This window comes from Panulirus ornatus, chromosome 11 (assembly GCF_036320965.1).
Source record: "Panulirus ornatus isolate Po-2019 chromosome 11, ASM3632096v1, whole genome shotgun sequence".
NCBI lineage: Eukaryota > Metazoa > Arthropoda > Malacostraca > Decapoda > Palinuridae > Panulirus > Panulirus ornatus.
This window is the reverse complement of record NC_092234.1, coordinates 57,079,672-57,098,334: the sequence shown is the minus strand read 5'-3', so window position 1 is coordinate 57,098,334 and position 18,663 is coordinate 57,079,672. Positions and strand designations below refer to the sequence as shown.

Here is an 18,663-nt window from a genome sequence, read left to right as displayed (position 1 = left end):
AAAATCTGAAGAAGTTGAAAATCTGAGCAAAATATTATCCAAGGCCTTGGATTTTTCTTGATTTTTTTTGAAAAAATAGATTTTCCTGAAATGTTCAGCATAGATGTGTTTACGTGTGTTTAATGAGAATATGTGATCAAAACCTTAAAATTCGTGTAATTTGTCAATTAATCAGCATATTAAAGTAATTATAATTAATATTAAGTATATAATTAAGCGCTTAATTTTACGATATGTAGTATTTTGACTCGATATCCTTAATCACCATATAGAATATGACATTGTCCCAGATTTTCATTAAAATCTGAAGAAGTTGAAAATGTTAGCAAATAATCCAAGGCCTTCGATTTTTCTTGATTTTTTTGAAAAAGTAGATTTTCCTGAAATTTTCTGCATAGATATTTTTACGTCTCCTGAATAAGAATCTTTGGTCAAAACCTTAAAATTCGTGTAATTAGTCGAGTAATTAGCAAATTACTATAAGCATGTTTAATGTTAAGTATGTAATTAAGCGCTTAATTTTACGGTATGCAGTATTTTGACTCGATATCCTGAATCACCATATAGAATATGACATACTCCCAAATTTTCATTAAAATCTGAAGAAATTCAAAACCTGAGCAAAGTATTATCCAAGGGTATAGCCTTGGATTTTTCTTGATTTTTTTGAAAAAATAGATTTTCCTAAAATTTTCAGCGTACATGTGTTAACGTGTGCTTAATAAGAATCTGTGATCAAAACCTTAAAATTCGTGTAATTAGTCGAGTAATTAGCATATTAAAATAATTATAATCAATATTACGTATGTAATTAAGCGCGTAATTTTACGAAATGCAGGCATTTGACTTGATATCCTTAATCACCATGTGGAATACGACATATTCCCCGATTTTCATTAAAATCTGAAGAAGTTGAAAATCTGAGCAAAATATTATCCAAGGCCTTGGATTTTTCTTGATTTTTTTTGAAAAAATAGATTTTCCTGAAATGTTCAGCATAGATGTGTTTACGTGTGTTTAATGAGAATATGTGATCAAAACCTTAAAATTCGTGTAATTTGTCAATTAATCAGCATATTAAATAATTATAATTAATATTAAGTATGTAATTAAGCGCTTAATTTTACGATATGTAGTATTTTGACTCGATATCCTTAATCACCATATAGAATATGACATTGTCCCAGATTTTCATTAAAATCTGAAGAAGTTGAAAATGTTAGCAAATAATCCAAGGCCTTCGATTTTTCTTGATTTTTTTGAAAAAGTAGATTTTCCTGAAATTTTCTGCATAGATATTTTTACGTCTCCTGAATAAGAATCTTTGGTCAAAACCTTAAAATTCGTGTAATTAGTCGAGTAATTAGCAAATTACTATAAGCATGTTTAATGTTAAGTATGTAATTAAGCGCTTAATTTTACGGTATGCAGTATTTTGACTCGATATCCTGAATCACCATATAGAATATGACATACTCCCAAATTTTCATTAAAATCTGAAGAAATTCAAAACCTGAGCAAAGTATTATCCAAGGGTATAGCCTTGGATTTTTCTTGATTTTTTTGAAAAAATAGATTTTCCTAAAATTTTCAGCGTACATGTGTTAACGTGTGCTTAATAAGAATCTGTGATCAAAACCTTAAAATTCGTGTAATTAGTCGAGTAATTAGCATATTAAAATAATTATAATCAATATTACGTATGTAATTAAGCGCGTAATTTTACGAAATGCAGGCATTTGACTTGATATCCTTAATCACCATGTGGAATACGACATATTCCCAGATTTTCATTAAAATCTGAAGAAGTTGAAAATCTTAGCAAAATATTTTGATTTTTTTTTTTGAAAAAATAGATTTTCGTAAAATTTTCAGCATAGATAGTTTTACGTGTGCTGAATAAGATTCTGTGATCAAAACCTTAAAATTCGTGTAATTAGTCGAGTATTTAGCATATTGATATAATTATAATTAATATTAGTATGTAATTAAGAGGGGCAAGTATGAAGTCTGTTGGGGATGAGAGAGCTTGGGAAGTGAGTCAGTTGTTGTTCGCTGATGATACAGCGCTGGTGGCTGATTCATGTGAGAAACTGCAGAAGCTGGTGACTGAGTTTGGTAAAGTGTGTGGAAGAAGAAAGTTAAGAGTAAATGTGAATAAGAGCAAGGTTATTAGGTACAGTAGGGTTGAGGGTCAAGTCAATTGGGAGGTGAGTTTGAATGGAGAAAAACTGGAGGAAGTGAAGTGTTTTAGATATCTGGGAGTGGATCTGGCAGCGGATGGAACCATGGAAGCGGAAGTGGATCATAGGGTGGGGGAGGGGGCGAAAATTCTGGGAGCCTTGAAGAATGTGTAGAAGTCGAGAACATTATCTCGGAAAGCAAAAATGGGTATGTTTGAAGGAATAGTGGTTCCAACAATGTTGTATGGTTGCGAGGCGTGGGCTATGGATAGAGTTGTGCGCAGGAGGATGGATGTGCTGGAAATGAGATGTTTGAGGACAATGTGTGGTGTGAGGTGGTTTGATCGAGTAAGTAATGTAAGGGTAAGAGAGATGTGTGGAAATAAAAAGTGCGTGGTTGAGAGAGCAGAAGAGGGTGTTTTGAAATGGTTTGGGCACATGGAGAGAATGAGTAAGGAAAGATTGACCAAGAGGATATATGTGTCGGAGGTGGAGGGAACAAGGAGAAGTGGGAGACCAAATTGGAGGTGGAAAGATGGAGTGAAAAAGATTTTGAGTGATCGGGGCCAGAACATGCAGGAGGGTGAAAGGAGTGCAAGGAATAGAGTGAATTGGATTGATGTGGTATATCGGGGTCAATGTGCTGTCAGTGGATTGAATCAGGGCATGTGAAGCGTCTGGGGTAAACCATGGAATGTTCTGTGGGGCCTGGATGTGGAAAGGGAGCTGTGGTTTCGGGCATTATTCATGACAGCTAGAGACTGAGTGTGAACGAATGGGGCCTTTGTTGTCTTTTCCTAGTGCTACCTCGCACACATGAGGGGGAAGGGGGATGTTATTCCATGTGTGGCGAGGTGGCGATGGGAATGAATAAAGGCAGACAGTGTGAATTGTGTGCATGTGTATATATGCATGTGTCTGTGTGTGTATATATATGTGTACATTGAGATGTACGGGAATGTATATTTGCATGTGTGGACGTGTATGTATATACATGTGTATGGGGGTGGGTTGGGCCATTTCTTTCGTCTGTTTCCTTGCACTACCTCGCAAACGCGGGAGACAGCGACAAAGCAAAATAAGATAAATAGATAAATAAATTATATATATATATATATATATATATATATATATATATATATATATATATATATATATATATATATATATGATATATATATATATATGATATATATATATATATATATATATATATATATATATATATATATATATATATATATATATATATATATATATCTTTTTTCTTTCTTTCAAACTATTCGCCATTTCCCGCGTTAGCGAGGTAGCGTTAAGAACAGAGGACTGGGCCTTGGAGGGAATATCCTCACCTGGCCCCCTTCTCTGTTCCTTGTTTTGGAAAATTAAAAAAAAAAAAACGAGAGGGGGAAGATTTCCAGCCCCCCGCTCCCTCCCCTTTTAGTCGCCTTCTACGACACGCAGGGAATACGTGGGAAGTATTCTTTCTCCCCTATCCCCAGGGATAATATATATATATATATATATATATATATATATATATATATATATATATATATACAGAAGTGCCCATACATGCACCTATACATATACATGTCAACATATGCAGGTTTACATACACTGACATACACATATATACCCATATATGTCACCTATCTCTCATCTTTTCTCGGTTACATCCACATACATTTAGACCCCCTAATGTAAGCCTTCAAGGAGGATGAGTACTTTCTGCTTGACTCCTTCTTCTGTTTCTTCTTTTAGAAATTGAAATTCATATGTGTGTTAAATTCATATATATGTTAGAAAGCCAGTGTGACATCACACAGCCCTTCCTCTTTCCCATATGTATACCAAAACGTTTGCTCCACTCTCTGTGCACTCCTACACATGCATTTGCTTCTCTGTTGAAGGCTTTCACATTATCCAACAGGTGCTTTCCTATCCCATATTTCCTTAATGCATCCCATAAAGCATTGCACCAGATTCTGTCATATGCTTTTTCCAGATCCATGAAAGCTGCATACACCTTCTCACCTTTTACTACATACTTGTTAACACTGTAATTCTCACATGGAAATTATGATCCACATATCTTCTACCTTTCCTTAACTCCCCTGACTCCTCACATATTCTGCATTTCAGTAATTTCCCATACTTTATCAGTTAACACTCTTCCATACACTATTAAAAGACTTATTTCCCTGTAATTTCTGCATACAGCCTTAGCATCTTTTCCTTTAAATAAAGGAACTCCCTCAGGCACAGCCTTTTGTTTCAGTGCTAAATTATGTATAAAAAGCATCACTCTATCATACTTTCTCCTTTATAGTTCAGCATTTCAGCTGTAATCACATCCACTCCTGGTGCCTTCCTTCTTAGCCTCATTATTACCCTTTTTACCTCCTTTCTTGCTATAGGCCCTTGCACTTGTATCCTTTTCCATCCATCTTCCATATCCATGCATGTAACAGCTGCTGCCTCACTTTCTCATTCATCAGTTCTCATAATACTCTTCCATCTTCCTTTCACTTCCTCAATTTGAGTCAGTAAATCCTCCTAAATTCTCACATTTACACTTCTACTCTTATATCCACCTCTTTCCATTTCAATCTTCTAGTACAATTTCTTATTTCCCTAAACTTTTCACTCAACTTTCTTCCACATATTTCATCTGCTCTGCTTTCTTCTATCAGCTTCTTAATGTTCCACTTATGCATCTTATAGTCTTCCTTCCTCCTTTGCAAAACTTCCACCGGTAAATATTTCTTTAGAGCAAATCTACTATATGCCTTTTTTTTTATGTCTTTCATAGCATTTCTAATCCCATCTGTCCTCCATGCATTTCCCCTTTTATTCTTTTATCTCATCCTTGTATGCAACTACTAATTCTATAACTTTAACAGTCCTTCTCTAAACGTTTTATAGACCTCATTCACAGTTGATGGCATTGCTACATTTACTGCACTTTCATCTAAAGTTTCTGTCATCCTTCTTTCATATTCCTTGCATTCTTTCTGATTCATCATCTCTCTGGCAAAAACCTTCATCTATCCTTTCTATCTTATGCCATTCCTCTGCTTTTCCCTGATCCTTACCTCCACAAAACTGTTCCATGGTAAGGGTCTCCAAAGAATCCCCTAACATCTCCAGTTATCTGTCTCAACCTTTTATCCATTGCCACATGTCAATAAAACTCTTTTGTTCTTCTTTTCCATCATATCTGATCCACATATATCTGTGGATCATCTTGTACTGAAAAAAAGGTGTTTGCAAGAAATAAAACCCTCTCAGCACAAACATCCACAACATAACTGCCATTCTCATTTCCTCCAGAGATTCTCTGTTTTCTAACTATCTTGCCAGTTTCATAACATTCAACCTTCTTATTCACATTACCCATTACAATTACCTTTCTCTACTTCTCAAATGCACTTATACAGTCATTCAAGTGTCTCCAGAAATGATTTATTTCATTCTTATCCCCCACAGTCTTCTCATTCACAGGCACTTATACACATACCCATGCCTCACAATTCCAATTTTTCCTTTCACCCACATTGTTCTTGGTCCATTCCATCCATGCTCTGTAACACCCACTTATACTCTTGATGAAAGCCCAATTGCACATCCTTCCTTCTCATTTCCTTGATAATTTTCATTTATTCCTGTCCACATTACTCTTTATTCCACACCCTTCCACAACTTTCCATTTTCATTCTGTAAACCCTGTCCAAGGATATGGGTTTCCCCAATCTCCAGGACATCCAATTATAACTTTTAAATTTCTCCTCAAGCTCCCACCTTTTACTTTCACCCGTCATCCCATTAACATTCATAGCCATCACCCTCATTTGGTAATTTTTGGGCTGAAAGGACATAGTGAACAAGTGACTAGCTGATACAAAGGGTAAATGGTTGTCCAAGGATGGAGAATTCCTACAGACTCTTATCATAAAGGTAGGGGGCTAGAAAGATCAAACCTATTGTAATACAAGCAGTATCCTGTTACTTATGGAGCTCTTCTTAAGAGAGAAAAACCTTTTATTTTTGTAAACCCCAAATTTTTGGACTTATTGTGTGATGTATAATCCAAAATAATGCAGGTCTAGGTATACTATGGAAAAGTATTCTCAGCTTGACCTTTCTGGTTTCTTCTGCAGGAGAACCTAATCTGACTGGTGAAGCAGTGGGTGCAGCAACTGATGGCTTAACAAGCAACCTTGTTGAAAGTGATGATGATGGACGGGTTGTTAGTACCCATTCTACCTCAGTATCAGCAACTAGTGATGCTGCCTCTACAACATTGCTGGAGGCAAACTTTGATCATCAAGGATTCTCTGATGGATTTACTCTGCATGTCCCTGTAAGTTGGTTGCTTGATATAAAAGATTCATCAGTGATAGTTATCAGTCTATCTATATTTCTGATACCCCCTCCCTCCAGGAAATGCCACTGAAGGGGCAGGCCATGGGAAAAAAAAAAATTTTCCCTGTCCTTACATGCCTTTCTTGCATACACCATTCTATTACTCCACAATTCCCTTTGTGTCCCCTGGCATACCAGATCTCTCATAGATCCCCTTATTACTTTCTTCATTCCATGTAGTCATCCCACATGCTCCTTTTAGATAACTCATTTTCACAACTTGGAATCTTGACCTCTGTTATGCATCCTGTTTTGGTTCGCATAGGTCAGGGTTGGGAGTATTACGCTGTCCTTTAATCCTTTATTTGCTGACATACTAACACCTCTACCCTTCATTATTTTATTAAGGGACTTAATGACTCTTCTAACCTGTCCTGTTCTCTCCATGATCTCTCCATTCATATCACCAGACTTACCAAAGATAGTTCCCAAATACAGTTTAGTACACTTTAGTACATTTTCCTCTCTTACTCTAGTGGCCTTTGCTGACATACTAACACCTCTACCCTTCATTATTCTATTAAGAGACTTAATGACTCTTCTAACCCATCCTGTTCTCTCCATTCATATCACCAGACTTACCTAAGATAGTTCCCAAATACAGTTCAGTACACTTTAGTACATTTTCCTCTCTTACTCTAGAGGCCTTTGCAAAATCTATACTTTCACACTGTTTTCCTTCAAACAACATTACTTAACCACATTTACCTTTGATCACCTATGGTTATACATATAATGAAATATACTTACAACCCTATGCATCTCCTCTTCATTTTAACCAAACAACACAGTATCATATATATATATATATATATATATATATATATATAGGCTTGTTACTAGTCACCGTACCTCACCTCCAGACTCCATCTCTGCACTCTTTTTTTTCTAGTTTCTCTTTCATCTCTTTTAACACTCCATCCATACATATGTTAAAAAGCCGTGATAACATCACACAGCTTTATATCACACCCATGCATTTACCAAAACTTTTTCTGAACTCTCCTTCCACTCTATATAAGGCTTTCTCACCATCCAACAGTTATCTCCTACCCCATTTATCCCATGAAGCTTCCCACTTGAGTCTGTCGTATGCTTTCTCCAGATTCATATTGGATACAGCTTCTTACCTTTTGCTAGATACTTTTCTACTGTCATGTGTATGTATATGCATGTGTATATGGGTGGGCTGGGCCATTTTTTCATCTGCTTCCTTGCGCTACCTCGCTAACGCAGAAGACAGCGACAAAGTATGAATATCATTATGTTAATGATATCTCAGCCACCAAACATGCCATTACTGACTCCCTCCTGGACCCCGGTTCTAACTCCCACAGTACCCCCTTCCTTCCTTCCCCTATACTGTATCCATACCAAACACGAACAGTACAAGGTTACAAGCGGAAGCGCACATGTCCGTGGATCTTGTTGGTTGACATTTGCCAGTTATCTGCCTGGGAAAGAATTCTATTGAATTTCACGAACTTTGTAATTATTGTGTGTAAAGCTATATAGAATACTTTAAAAAGGACAGATATAGGCTGTTCTTTTTTTCTCAAAATAAGTAGGACAACCAGATCTAAAAAGAAAAGGACTGATTGTCCTTAATAGAACAGACCTAGGAACCCTGTCACACACTGTGGACTCAGTTGTATCAGTGGTAGCCAGTAACACTGTTCAGTATCATCATCAACTTGACAGTATTCAGTTCTCTAAGTTCTCTCTGCATTCTGGTTTCTACAATTTAACTTACAACAATACAAGACTACAACAGACCATGGTTCATGGAACACCAAGATGAAGTTCTCAACATTGAAATCGCCTTTGTCTCAGGCACTTCTGAATCTCACCGTGACTGTCTATGGCAGAGACTTCTCAGCCATTTGACAGTCAGGTCACCACCAATCAGGACCTGGAGCCTTTCCAAAACCCCTGACCCCACCGGAGGACTACTTCAAGCTCAGCTATCAGGACAAGGACAACAACAAGATACTTAATTTTGAGTGCAAAAAATGCCACCCAACCAAGAAAATTGTTAAGAGACCATGTCACCAGCTTTAATGATTTGAAGTCCCATGTCAAGAGGACCTACCCATCTTTAGCCATCCAGTTTGAGGAGGAGATCAAGGCTGGCTCTGGCCATGGCAAGTGCCATCACCACTCCTCCGGTAGAAGTAGTGTGCACAGCTCTAGCAACACCACTCCCGAGCTGCCTGCCAAGAAGGTCTGGCAACCCACCATTAGTGAGGCCCTGGTCTGCCACTCAGCCAGCACTGGCACAGCCATATGCCAGTCCACTGTTGACAAAAAAATAGTCCATCTTTTCATCAACAACATACTCCTGCTCCTCATGGTTGAGTCTGAGGACTTTATTGACCTTATCAGGATCCTCAGCTCAACAAAGGTCAGCATTGTAACCCTTGGCAAACTCCTTAGTAAGGAACATGAGCACCCCAGTCTACCAGTCCAAGAGGTGTGTGGCTCACACCTTCAATCTGGTGGCCTCCATGGACTAGGACAAGGGCCTCAAGCAGACGGGCTCTGCTGTTGCTGCCTTCAGTGCCCTCAACAAGAAGGCCACGGCAGCTCAGGCACTCTTCAGTGCCCAGGGGAAGAGCCCTCAGATTGGCAATGCCATCGAGAAGGCACTGGGCAGGAGGCTGGTGGTTCTCGGCAAGACAAGGTGAATTGCCTTGTATGACTCAGTCGTCATCCTCAACATTTTGGCCACCAATAAGGCTGAGCTCAACAAATTCCTTAACTGCACAGAAGACCTCTCAGCCTTCAATGACCAGGAGATACCCTTTGTGAAGGAGTGGTCCAAAGTCACGTCCCATGTGGCTGTCTTCCTTAACACCATCCAGGGGGAGAAGAACACTTACCTTGGAACCCTCCTTCCCACAGTGGCCATCATCTTTATGAAGCTCAGGAACATGAGGAACAGCTTGGTCATTTGCAAGCCACTGGTCGACACCCTGGTAGCAGCCATCACCCCCAGTTCAACCACTACCTGAATGACTGGAACTACCAGCTGGCAGCGGCCTTCCACCCAAAGTTCCAGCTCTACTGGCTGCACACGTATGACAGCAACCTAATGATCTCTCAAAGCCACCATGAAGGACAAGGTCAAGAGAGCACTGAGAGACCAGAACGGCAACAGCACCACCCACTCTAGCGACAGCAGCATGCCATCACTGCCATGTATGCCTGATGACCTCTTTGCTGGGTGGACAGCTGCTGGCTCAAGTACCAGTGTCGAGCAGAAGGTGAAGAAACTTGTCGACCCCTGGCTGGATGCATGGGAAGGAGGGCATGGCCAACTCTGACTTCATGTGGAAGAAGATCTTTACCAACCTCTTCCTGAAGTACAACATGCCCATTCTCTGTCCTGTGCTGAAGAGGAACGGCTTTTCTCTCTCAGCAAGGATATTCTGAGGCCCAGGAGGTCAAGACTGTCTGCTGGGCCTAACTTTGAGAAGTTGGTCTTCCTGAAGGGCAACCAGCACATAGTGTGAGTGTGTGACTCATAACTCTAAAAGGAATCAATATCATAATATTTATTATTTATTTATTTATTTTGCTTTGTCGCTGTCTCCCACGCCTGCGAGGTAGCGCCAGGAAACAGACGAAAGAAATGGCCCAACCCACCCCCACACACATGCACACACACACACATCCACACACGCAAACATACACACCCACACATTCCAACGTACACACATATATACACACAGACACACACATATACACACATGCACACAATTCACACTGTCTGCCCCTACTCACCCCCATCGCCACCCCGCCACACACGGAATAACATCTCCCTCCCCCTCATGTGCGCGAGGCAGCGCCAGGAAAAGACAACAAAGGCCCCATTTGCTCACACTCAGCCTCCAGCTGTCTTGCAATAATGCCCGAAACCACAGCTCCCTTTCCACATCCAGGCCCCACAGAACTTTCCATGGTTTATCCCAGACGCTTCACATGCCCTGATTCAATCCATTGACAGCACGTCGACCCCGGTATACCACATCGATCCAATTCACTCTATTCCTTGCCCGCCTTTCACCCTCCTGCATGTTCAGGCCCCGATCACTCAAAATCTTTTTCACTCCATCTTTCTACCTCCAATTTGGTCTCCCACTTCTCCTTGTTCCCTCCACCTCCGACACATATATCCTCTTAGTCAATCTTTCCTCACTCATTCTCTCCATGTGCCCAAACCATTTCAAAACACCCTCTTCTGCTCTCTCAACCACGCTCTTTTTATTTCCACACATCTCTCTTACCCTTACATTACTTACTCGATCAAACCACCTCACACCACATACTGTCCTTAAACATCTCATTTCCGGCACATCCACTCTCCTGCGCACAACTCTATCCATAGCCCACGCCTCGCAACCATACAACATTGTTGGAACCACTATTCCTTCAAACATACCCATTTTTGCTTTCCGAGATAATGTTCTCGACTTCCACACATTCTTCAAGGCTCCCAGGATTTTCGCCCCCTCCCCCACCCTATGATCCACTTCCGCTTCCATGGTTGCATCCACTGCCAGATCCATTCCCAGATATCTAAAACACTTTACTTCCTCCAGTTTTTCTCCATTCAAACTTACCTCTCAATTGACTTCACCCTCAACCCTACTGTACCTAATTACCTTGCTCTTATTCACGTTTACTCTTAACTTTCTTCTTTCACACACTTTACCAAACTCAATCACCAGCTTCTGCAGTTTCTCATATGAATCAGCCACCAGTGCTGTATCATCAGCGAACAACAACTGACTCACTTCCCAAGCTCTCTCATCCCCAACAGACTTCATACTTGCCCCTCTTTCCAAAACTCTTGCATTCACCTCCCTAACAACCCCATCCATAAACAAATTAAACAACCATGGAGACATCACACACCCCTGCCGCAAACCTACATTCACTGAGAACCAATCACTTTCCTCTCTTCCTACACGTACACATGCCTTACATCCTCGATAAAAACTTTTCACTGCTTCTAACAACTTGCCTCCCACACCATATATTCTTAATTCCTTCCACAGAGCATCTCTATCAACTCTATCATATGCCTTCTCCAGATCCATGAATGCTACATACAAATCCATTTGCTTTTCTAAGTATTTCTCACATACATTCTTCAAAGCAAACACCTGATCCACACATCCTCTACCACTTCTGAAACCACACTGCTCTTCCCCAATCTGATGCTCTGTACATGCCTTCACCCTCTCAATCAATACCCTCCCATATAATTTACCAGGAATACTCAACAAACTTATACCTCTGTAATTTGAGCACTCACCTTTATCCCCTTTGCCTTTGTACAATGGCACTATGCAAGCGTTCCGCCAATCCTCAGGCACCTCACCTCACCATCTATATATATATATATATATATATATATATATATATATATATATATATATATATATATATATATTTATTTATTTATTTTGCTTTGTCGCTGTCTCCCACGTTAGCGAGGTAGCGCAAGGAAACAGACAAAAGAATGGCCCAACCCACCTACATACACATGTATATACGTACACGTCCACACACTCAAATGTACATACCTATACATCTCAATGTACACATATATATATATATAAACACACAAACATATACATATATACACATGTACATAATTCATACTGTCTGCCTTTATTTATTCCCATCGCCACCTCACCACACATGGAATAACAAGCCCCTCCCTCCTCATGTGTGCGAGGTAGCGCTAGGAAAAGACAACAAAGGCCCCGTTCGTTCACACTCAGTCTCTAGCTGTTATGTGATAATGCACCGAAACCACAGCTCCCTTTCCACATCCAGGCCCCACAGAACTTTCCATGGTTTACCCCAGACACTTCACATGCCCTGGTTCAATCCATTGACAGCACTTCGACCCCGGTATACCACATCATTCCAATTCACTCTATTCCTTGCACTCCTTTCACCCTCCTGCATGTTCAGGCCCTGATCACTCAAAATCTTTTTCACTCCATCTTTCCACCTCCAATTTTTTCTCCCACTTCTCCTCATTCCCTCCACCTCTGACACATATATCCTCTTGGTCAATCTTTCCTCACTCATTCTCTCCATGTGACCAAACCATTTCAAAACACCCTTTTCTGCTCTCTCAACCACACTCTTTTTATTTCCACACATCTCTCTTACCCTTACATTACTTACTCGATCAAACCACCTCACACCACATATTGTCCTTAAACATCTCATTTCCAGCACATCCACTCTCCTGCGGACAACTCTATCCATAGCCCACGCCTCGCAACCATACAACATTGTTGGAAATACTATTCCTTCAAACATACCCATTTTTGCTTTCCGAGATAATATTCTCGACTTCCAAACATTCTTCAAGGCTCCCAGAATTTTCGTCCCCTCCCCCACCTTATGATTCACTTCCACTTCCATGGTTCCATCCACTGCCAGATCCACTCCCAGATATCTAAAACACTTTGCTTAATTGCAGTCTGTGTTTGTGTGTATGTGAGTGGATGGGACTTTTTTCATCTGTTTGCTGGTGCTACCTCACTGACACAAGAAACGATGATCATGTATAATGATAATGATGGTAAAATGATAATTATTAATTGCAAAAAATCACTGACTCATCATCCATGTGTCATTTGAGGTAACTCACACTGTTTATTTAGCTTATGAGATAAAAAGGTAGTTTCACAAAATAATCCACCAAAGGGGATTTAGCAACCTAGAAATGCACTGCGCCGGATAGGTTAAGTGCATCCTTGTATGGGATACTCATGGTGAAGTATCAAAAATTTACACCTAATTTATTCATGTTTTATGATTTCACTTCAACATTCTTGAACAATAAAGTTATTTTTTACTAAGGCTCTAATATTTTGGTGTCATTATTTTTTGCAGCATGGCTTGGATTTGTCAAGTTTGGGACAGGGTGAAATTCCTTCTGCACAACTAGTCCAGTTACTTAATACACAGGAATCCATAAGTGAAGTTTCAGGTATAAAAGTCACTACTCCCACTTCCACTGCCATAACCACGCCACCACCCACGCAGGAGCCTGAACCCCCAGAACCTGTTGTGTCTGTTTCGAAGGTGTATGAGTAAGTGCTGACTTTTTTCTGTGGTTGTTTTTTAAATCATCAGTACGTGAAACATTTATTTTTAACCTGGGATCCAGCATTTAAGAATTGGTAAGCTGTGACAGTATTACTTAGTGGAACTGTGAGACATGTGCAAAAGTAATACCTAAAGCTTTTTTTCATGTAGCTGGGCATGCAATTTTCCAGATTCAGAAGCTGTTGTAACTTCATGACATACTGAGATGTGCAGAAGTATGTGTTAGTAATTACCTTTTATATTATGGGAAAAAGAGTGGTCTCATGTATTTTTTTGTACCACCAAGAAGACTATTAGATCTTTGTAAGTTGCTAGCATTCACAGTTTCCTTGCTGAAACCATTCCATCCAACCACCACCCTTACACCAGGCCATTTTTTCTTTCTATTCTTTTTAACCATCCTCTTTCTAAGCCTCTGATTTTGGCTCCTTGTTACTCTGTTACTGTGCCTAATGAAGAACTGTTTACTGTCAACATTATCCAGTTGATTTAGGAACTTAAAGGTTGTTTCAGAAGGGGCTAATGGGGAGGTAATGACAAGTCTTGGTGAAGTGAGAAAGAGATGAAGTGAGTATTTGAAGGTTTGTTGAATATGTTTAATAATAGAGTGGCAGATACAGGGTGGCAGATATAGAGATATAGGGTAGCAGATATAGAGTGGCAGATAGAGGGTATTGTTTGATAATAGAGTGGCAGATATAGGGTATTTTGGTCTAGGTGGTGTGCGAAGTGAGAGGGTCAGGGGGAATGATTTGGTAAACAGAGAAGAGGTAGTGAGGGCTTTGCGGAAGATGAAAGCCAGCAAGGTGGCGGGTTTGGATGGTATTGCAGCGGGATTTATAAAAAAAAAAGTGGGTGACTGTGTTGTTGATTGGTTGGTAAGGATATTCAGTGTATGTATGGTTCATGGTGAAATGCCTGAAGATTGGCAGAATGCATGTATAGTGCCATTGTACAAAGGCAAAGCGGATAAAGGTGAATGTTCAAATTACAGAGGTATAAGTATGTTGAGTATTCCTGGGGAATTATATGGGAGGGTATTGATTGAGAGAGTAAAGGTATGTACAGAGCATCAGACTGGGGAAGAGCAGTGTAATTTCAGAAGTGGTAGAGGATGTGTGGATCAGGTGTTTGCTTTGAAGAATGTATGTGAGAAATACTTAGAAAAACAGATGGATTTGTCTGTAGCATTTATGGATCTGGAGAAGGCATATGATTGGGTTGATAGAGATGCTTTGTGGAAGGTATTAAGAGTATATGGTGTGGGAGGTAAGTTGCTAGAAGCAGTGAAAAGTTTTTACCAAGGATGTAAGGCATGTGTATTAGTAGGAAGAGAGGAAAGTGATTGGCTCCCAGTGAATGTCGGTTTGCGGCAGGGGTGCATCAGCATATGAGTGCACTTTAGTCATTTGTGGAAGAGGAAATCATTGATAAAAGGAGAGAAAGTGTAGGGGACAGGACAGAACCTTGAGGGACACCACTGTTGATGGAGAAATGGGGGAAGGCTGATCCATCAACAACCACTGAGATAGATCAGCTGGAGAGGAAGCTAGATTTGAAGGAGCAAAGTGAGGGAGGAAAGCCAAAAGAGGAGAGCTTAGAGATGAGACGCTGATGCCACACCTTGTCAAAAGCTTTGGATATTTCAAGGCCAACTACATAAGTTTCCCTTAAATCTTTCAGAGATGATGAACAGACATGAGTAAGATGATAGATAACATTACCAGTGGATTTTGCCTTACAGAAGCCTTACTGGTGATCAGAGAGAAGACCATGAGGTTTAAGGTGTCTAAGGATATGGGAGTTGAGGAGGGATTTAAAGACTTGGGAAATGGTAGATTTCAAAGGAATAGGACAATAGTTAGAGGGGTCAGAATGGTCTCCCTTCATAGGGATGGGATGTATCGATGCATGCCACCAAGAAGGAAAAGTTTTGGTTTTTAAACAAAAAAGGAATAGATGAGCAAGCACAGGTGCAAGTTCAGGGGCACCCTCTCAGTACTTGGGGATGGATTCCATCAGGATCATAAGCCTTACTTGTGTCCAGAGAGAGAAGTGCTTTTTAGACAATCTGAAAAGAGATATTGGGGGCATAGGATTAGTAAGAGGAGCATCAGGAGGTGAAGGAATGTTAGAGTCATCCAAGGTGGAGTTAAAGGAGATACTGGAACCCAGGAGAGTTGCTTTGTCTATGGGAGAGACAGCTATAGTACCATCAGAACAGAAAAGTGAAATAAAGGTAGTGACAAAAGATGTTAGAGATGCACCTAGCTAAAGACCAGAAGGACCTATTACTGGATGATGAGGAGAAATTATCGCACCTCTCAATTGAATAAAGAAACGCTTTGCCTCATGGATAACATACTTGCAGTGATTATGGGCACTGATAAAAACTGAATGAAAGTCAGAGGAAGGAGAGTTTTTCCAAGCCCAGTATGCCTGATCCCTTGCCTGAATGTTGTTAGAACGGGAACAGTTGAACATGATTGGAAGTATAGGTCATCTTGGAGGAAGAGGGGATGAATGCTTCCATTCTTACAAGAGTAATATGTTCTAAGCATTTGGCTGAAACAAGCATCACCACATATGTGACAGTAATTCACCCAAGGGAAGTCAGAAAAGAAGTTTTGTAAGTTATCCCAGACAGCTTTATTGAGGTGCCAGTATTTACACTTGGAAGGGGTTGGAAGGGGCTGCTGGAGGGGGAGGTGCTTTTGAAATAGATACTTTTATGAGAGTGTGATTCGATGAACCATTTGGGGGCAAGATTGAGTAGTTACTGCAGGATCGACTAGAGGTGAAAAACAGATCCAGAATATTAGGCGAGTGGTCACAGCTGTTAGGAATATGGGTAAGGTGGGAGATTATTTGTTGTGAATTATTGCAAGTGGAGAATGTGATGGCTTCAAACCTTCCTCCATCCATATTGGAGGAATTCAACCTTTCCCTTTGGTGAACATTGAAATCCCCAGAGTAGAGAATTTCAGCTTGTGGGTGAGAGGGTACTACATTCTCATGGCAGGAGTTGAGATATATGAAGAAAAATGCAAAATTTGTAGAATTAAGAGACAGATAGGCAAAACAGAGGAAAAGTGTGTTTGTTGGGGGACAGACCTTGAGCCACACAACATTAAAGTTTTGGGACTCGAAATCCTTGAGGCAAGCAACAGGGTATATTGATGTTGGAATAAGCACAAACACCACCTTTGAACCGGAATCGTGTGCGGAGATTATAGTTGGATATGAAAAAGATGCTAGTGAGAGCATCATCAGACAACTGTGTCTCTGAGAGAAGTAAGATGTTAGGAAAGGTACTAGACAGATGGTGTTTAATAGAATAGAGATTACTAGAGATACAAGAATGTTGGTCTAGTGAAAAGAAAAAGGTCTAACAGAGAAGGAAAGGTCATGGGAGGGCCAGTGCTACTACTGTTTGAGCCCTTCCTCGCATTGGCCATAGATGTTTTGGACTCAGTCAAGATTGTATTTAAAAACATTTGAGTGGACAGTAGTTGGCAAGAGTATTTATGTGAAGAAAATAGGTGAGGTTTGAGTAGGTGTATGGTGCCTTTAAGGAGAAGATGACTAGCCCAGTAGTCCCATTTTGGTGTGACAGAAAGTAATATCAGTAATCCTAACATGGAGGGTGTAAGATGACTCTGGGTACCACTTTGATGTTCCTCAGTCAGGATGGTAGTACCACTCTGGTGGCTGCTTTCAATGACCTGTTACTTAAGGCAATGTGCCAAGGGTAGGGAATGGGATATTCCTTGAGTTAGCCAATACAATACCATCTGAGCCCTTCCTCTTGCTGGTAGCAGAGTCACACAAGAAAGTGTGGTCTGAGTAGTGAACCTTGAATTTGCAGGAGGTGTGGGAGGGGCCATTACTTTACTACCTGAGCCCTCCCTCTTGCTGGCAGCAGAGTTCAAAAGTATGCTTAAAAGTGATTTGTGTCTTTGTATCAGGCTGTGCCCATAAGAAGGTTCCATCTCTTCGCAGCTCTGTAATCTTTTGGTTTAGACGATGAGGCAGTACAATTTTTAGAGGCATGCATGCAGCATTCTCATCAGTAGCATACCCAGTGTCACCCAGTGTCATCTTCACTATGCCTGACATGAACTCCTTTAGTAGTTTCCACACAATGTTGCTCCAAAGCCATGAGAACTTTGCAAGTTTTGTAGTCAAAGCCCTTGCAGGAGTCGTCAAAAACAGTCTTCTTAACTGTGTCACAAACAATCTTTTGGTAGTCCACATGAGCTTTGGAAGTGATCTCCCCACATATGAGAAATATTCCAGTCTTTGCACAAGTTTCAGAGGCAACCTTCACATCAGGATCCTACGAAGTTGGGCATCCAGCACAGCATCACTGACCTGGTCAGGGTTATGGGGGAAGATTTTTACACTTTTGTTGCCCCATCTCTTAATCTTGCATATATGTAACATGTTTTCCCACTTTTTATTATTTATTTATTTCATTATACTTGATCACCTTTTTTTCTGCATTAGCGAGGTAGCACCAGGAAACAGACGAACAAAGACCCATCCACTCAAGTACACACATATATACATACATGCACATATATATACATATATATATGCATATCAACATATACATATAAACATGTACATATTCATATTTGCTCACCTTTATGTATTCCCAGTACCACCCCATCCCACAGGAAACAGCATCTCCACTCCCTGTGTGAGTGAGGTAGCACCAGGAAACAAGATGAAAAAAGGCCACATCCCCCCCACACTTGCTCTCTAGCTGTCATGTGTAATGCACCAAAACCACAGCTTCCTATCCACATCCAGGCCCCACCATCCTTTCCATAGTTTCATGGTTTACCTGGATGCTTCACATGCCTTAGTTCAGTCCATTGACAGGACATCGACCCCAGTATAC

At 40.3% G+C, this 18,663-nt stretch overlaps 1 protein-coding gene across 2 annotated transcripts in view; it reads left to right on the top strand.

Moving 5' to 3' along the window:
* The window catches only part of LOC139751558 (uncharacterized), a 346,101-nt gene that overhangs the window by 281,468 nt on the left and 45,970 nt on the right, over positions 1 to 18,663 (top strand). For both annotated transcript variants that reach the window (XM_071667109.1, XM_071667108.1), the window contains 2 exons: positions 6,347 to 6,549; positions 13,539 to 13,738. In XM_071667109.1, the coding sequence (XP_071523210.1) occupies positions 6,347 to 6,549; positions 13,539 to 13,738 (403 nt within the window). The remainder of the gene's footprint in view (positions 1 to 6,346; positions 6,550 to 13,538; positions 13,739 to 18,663) is intronic.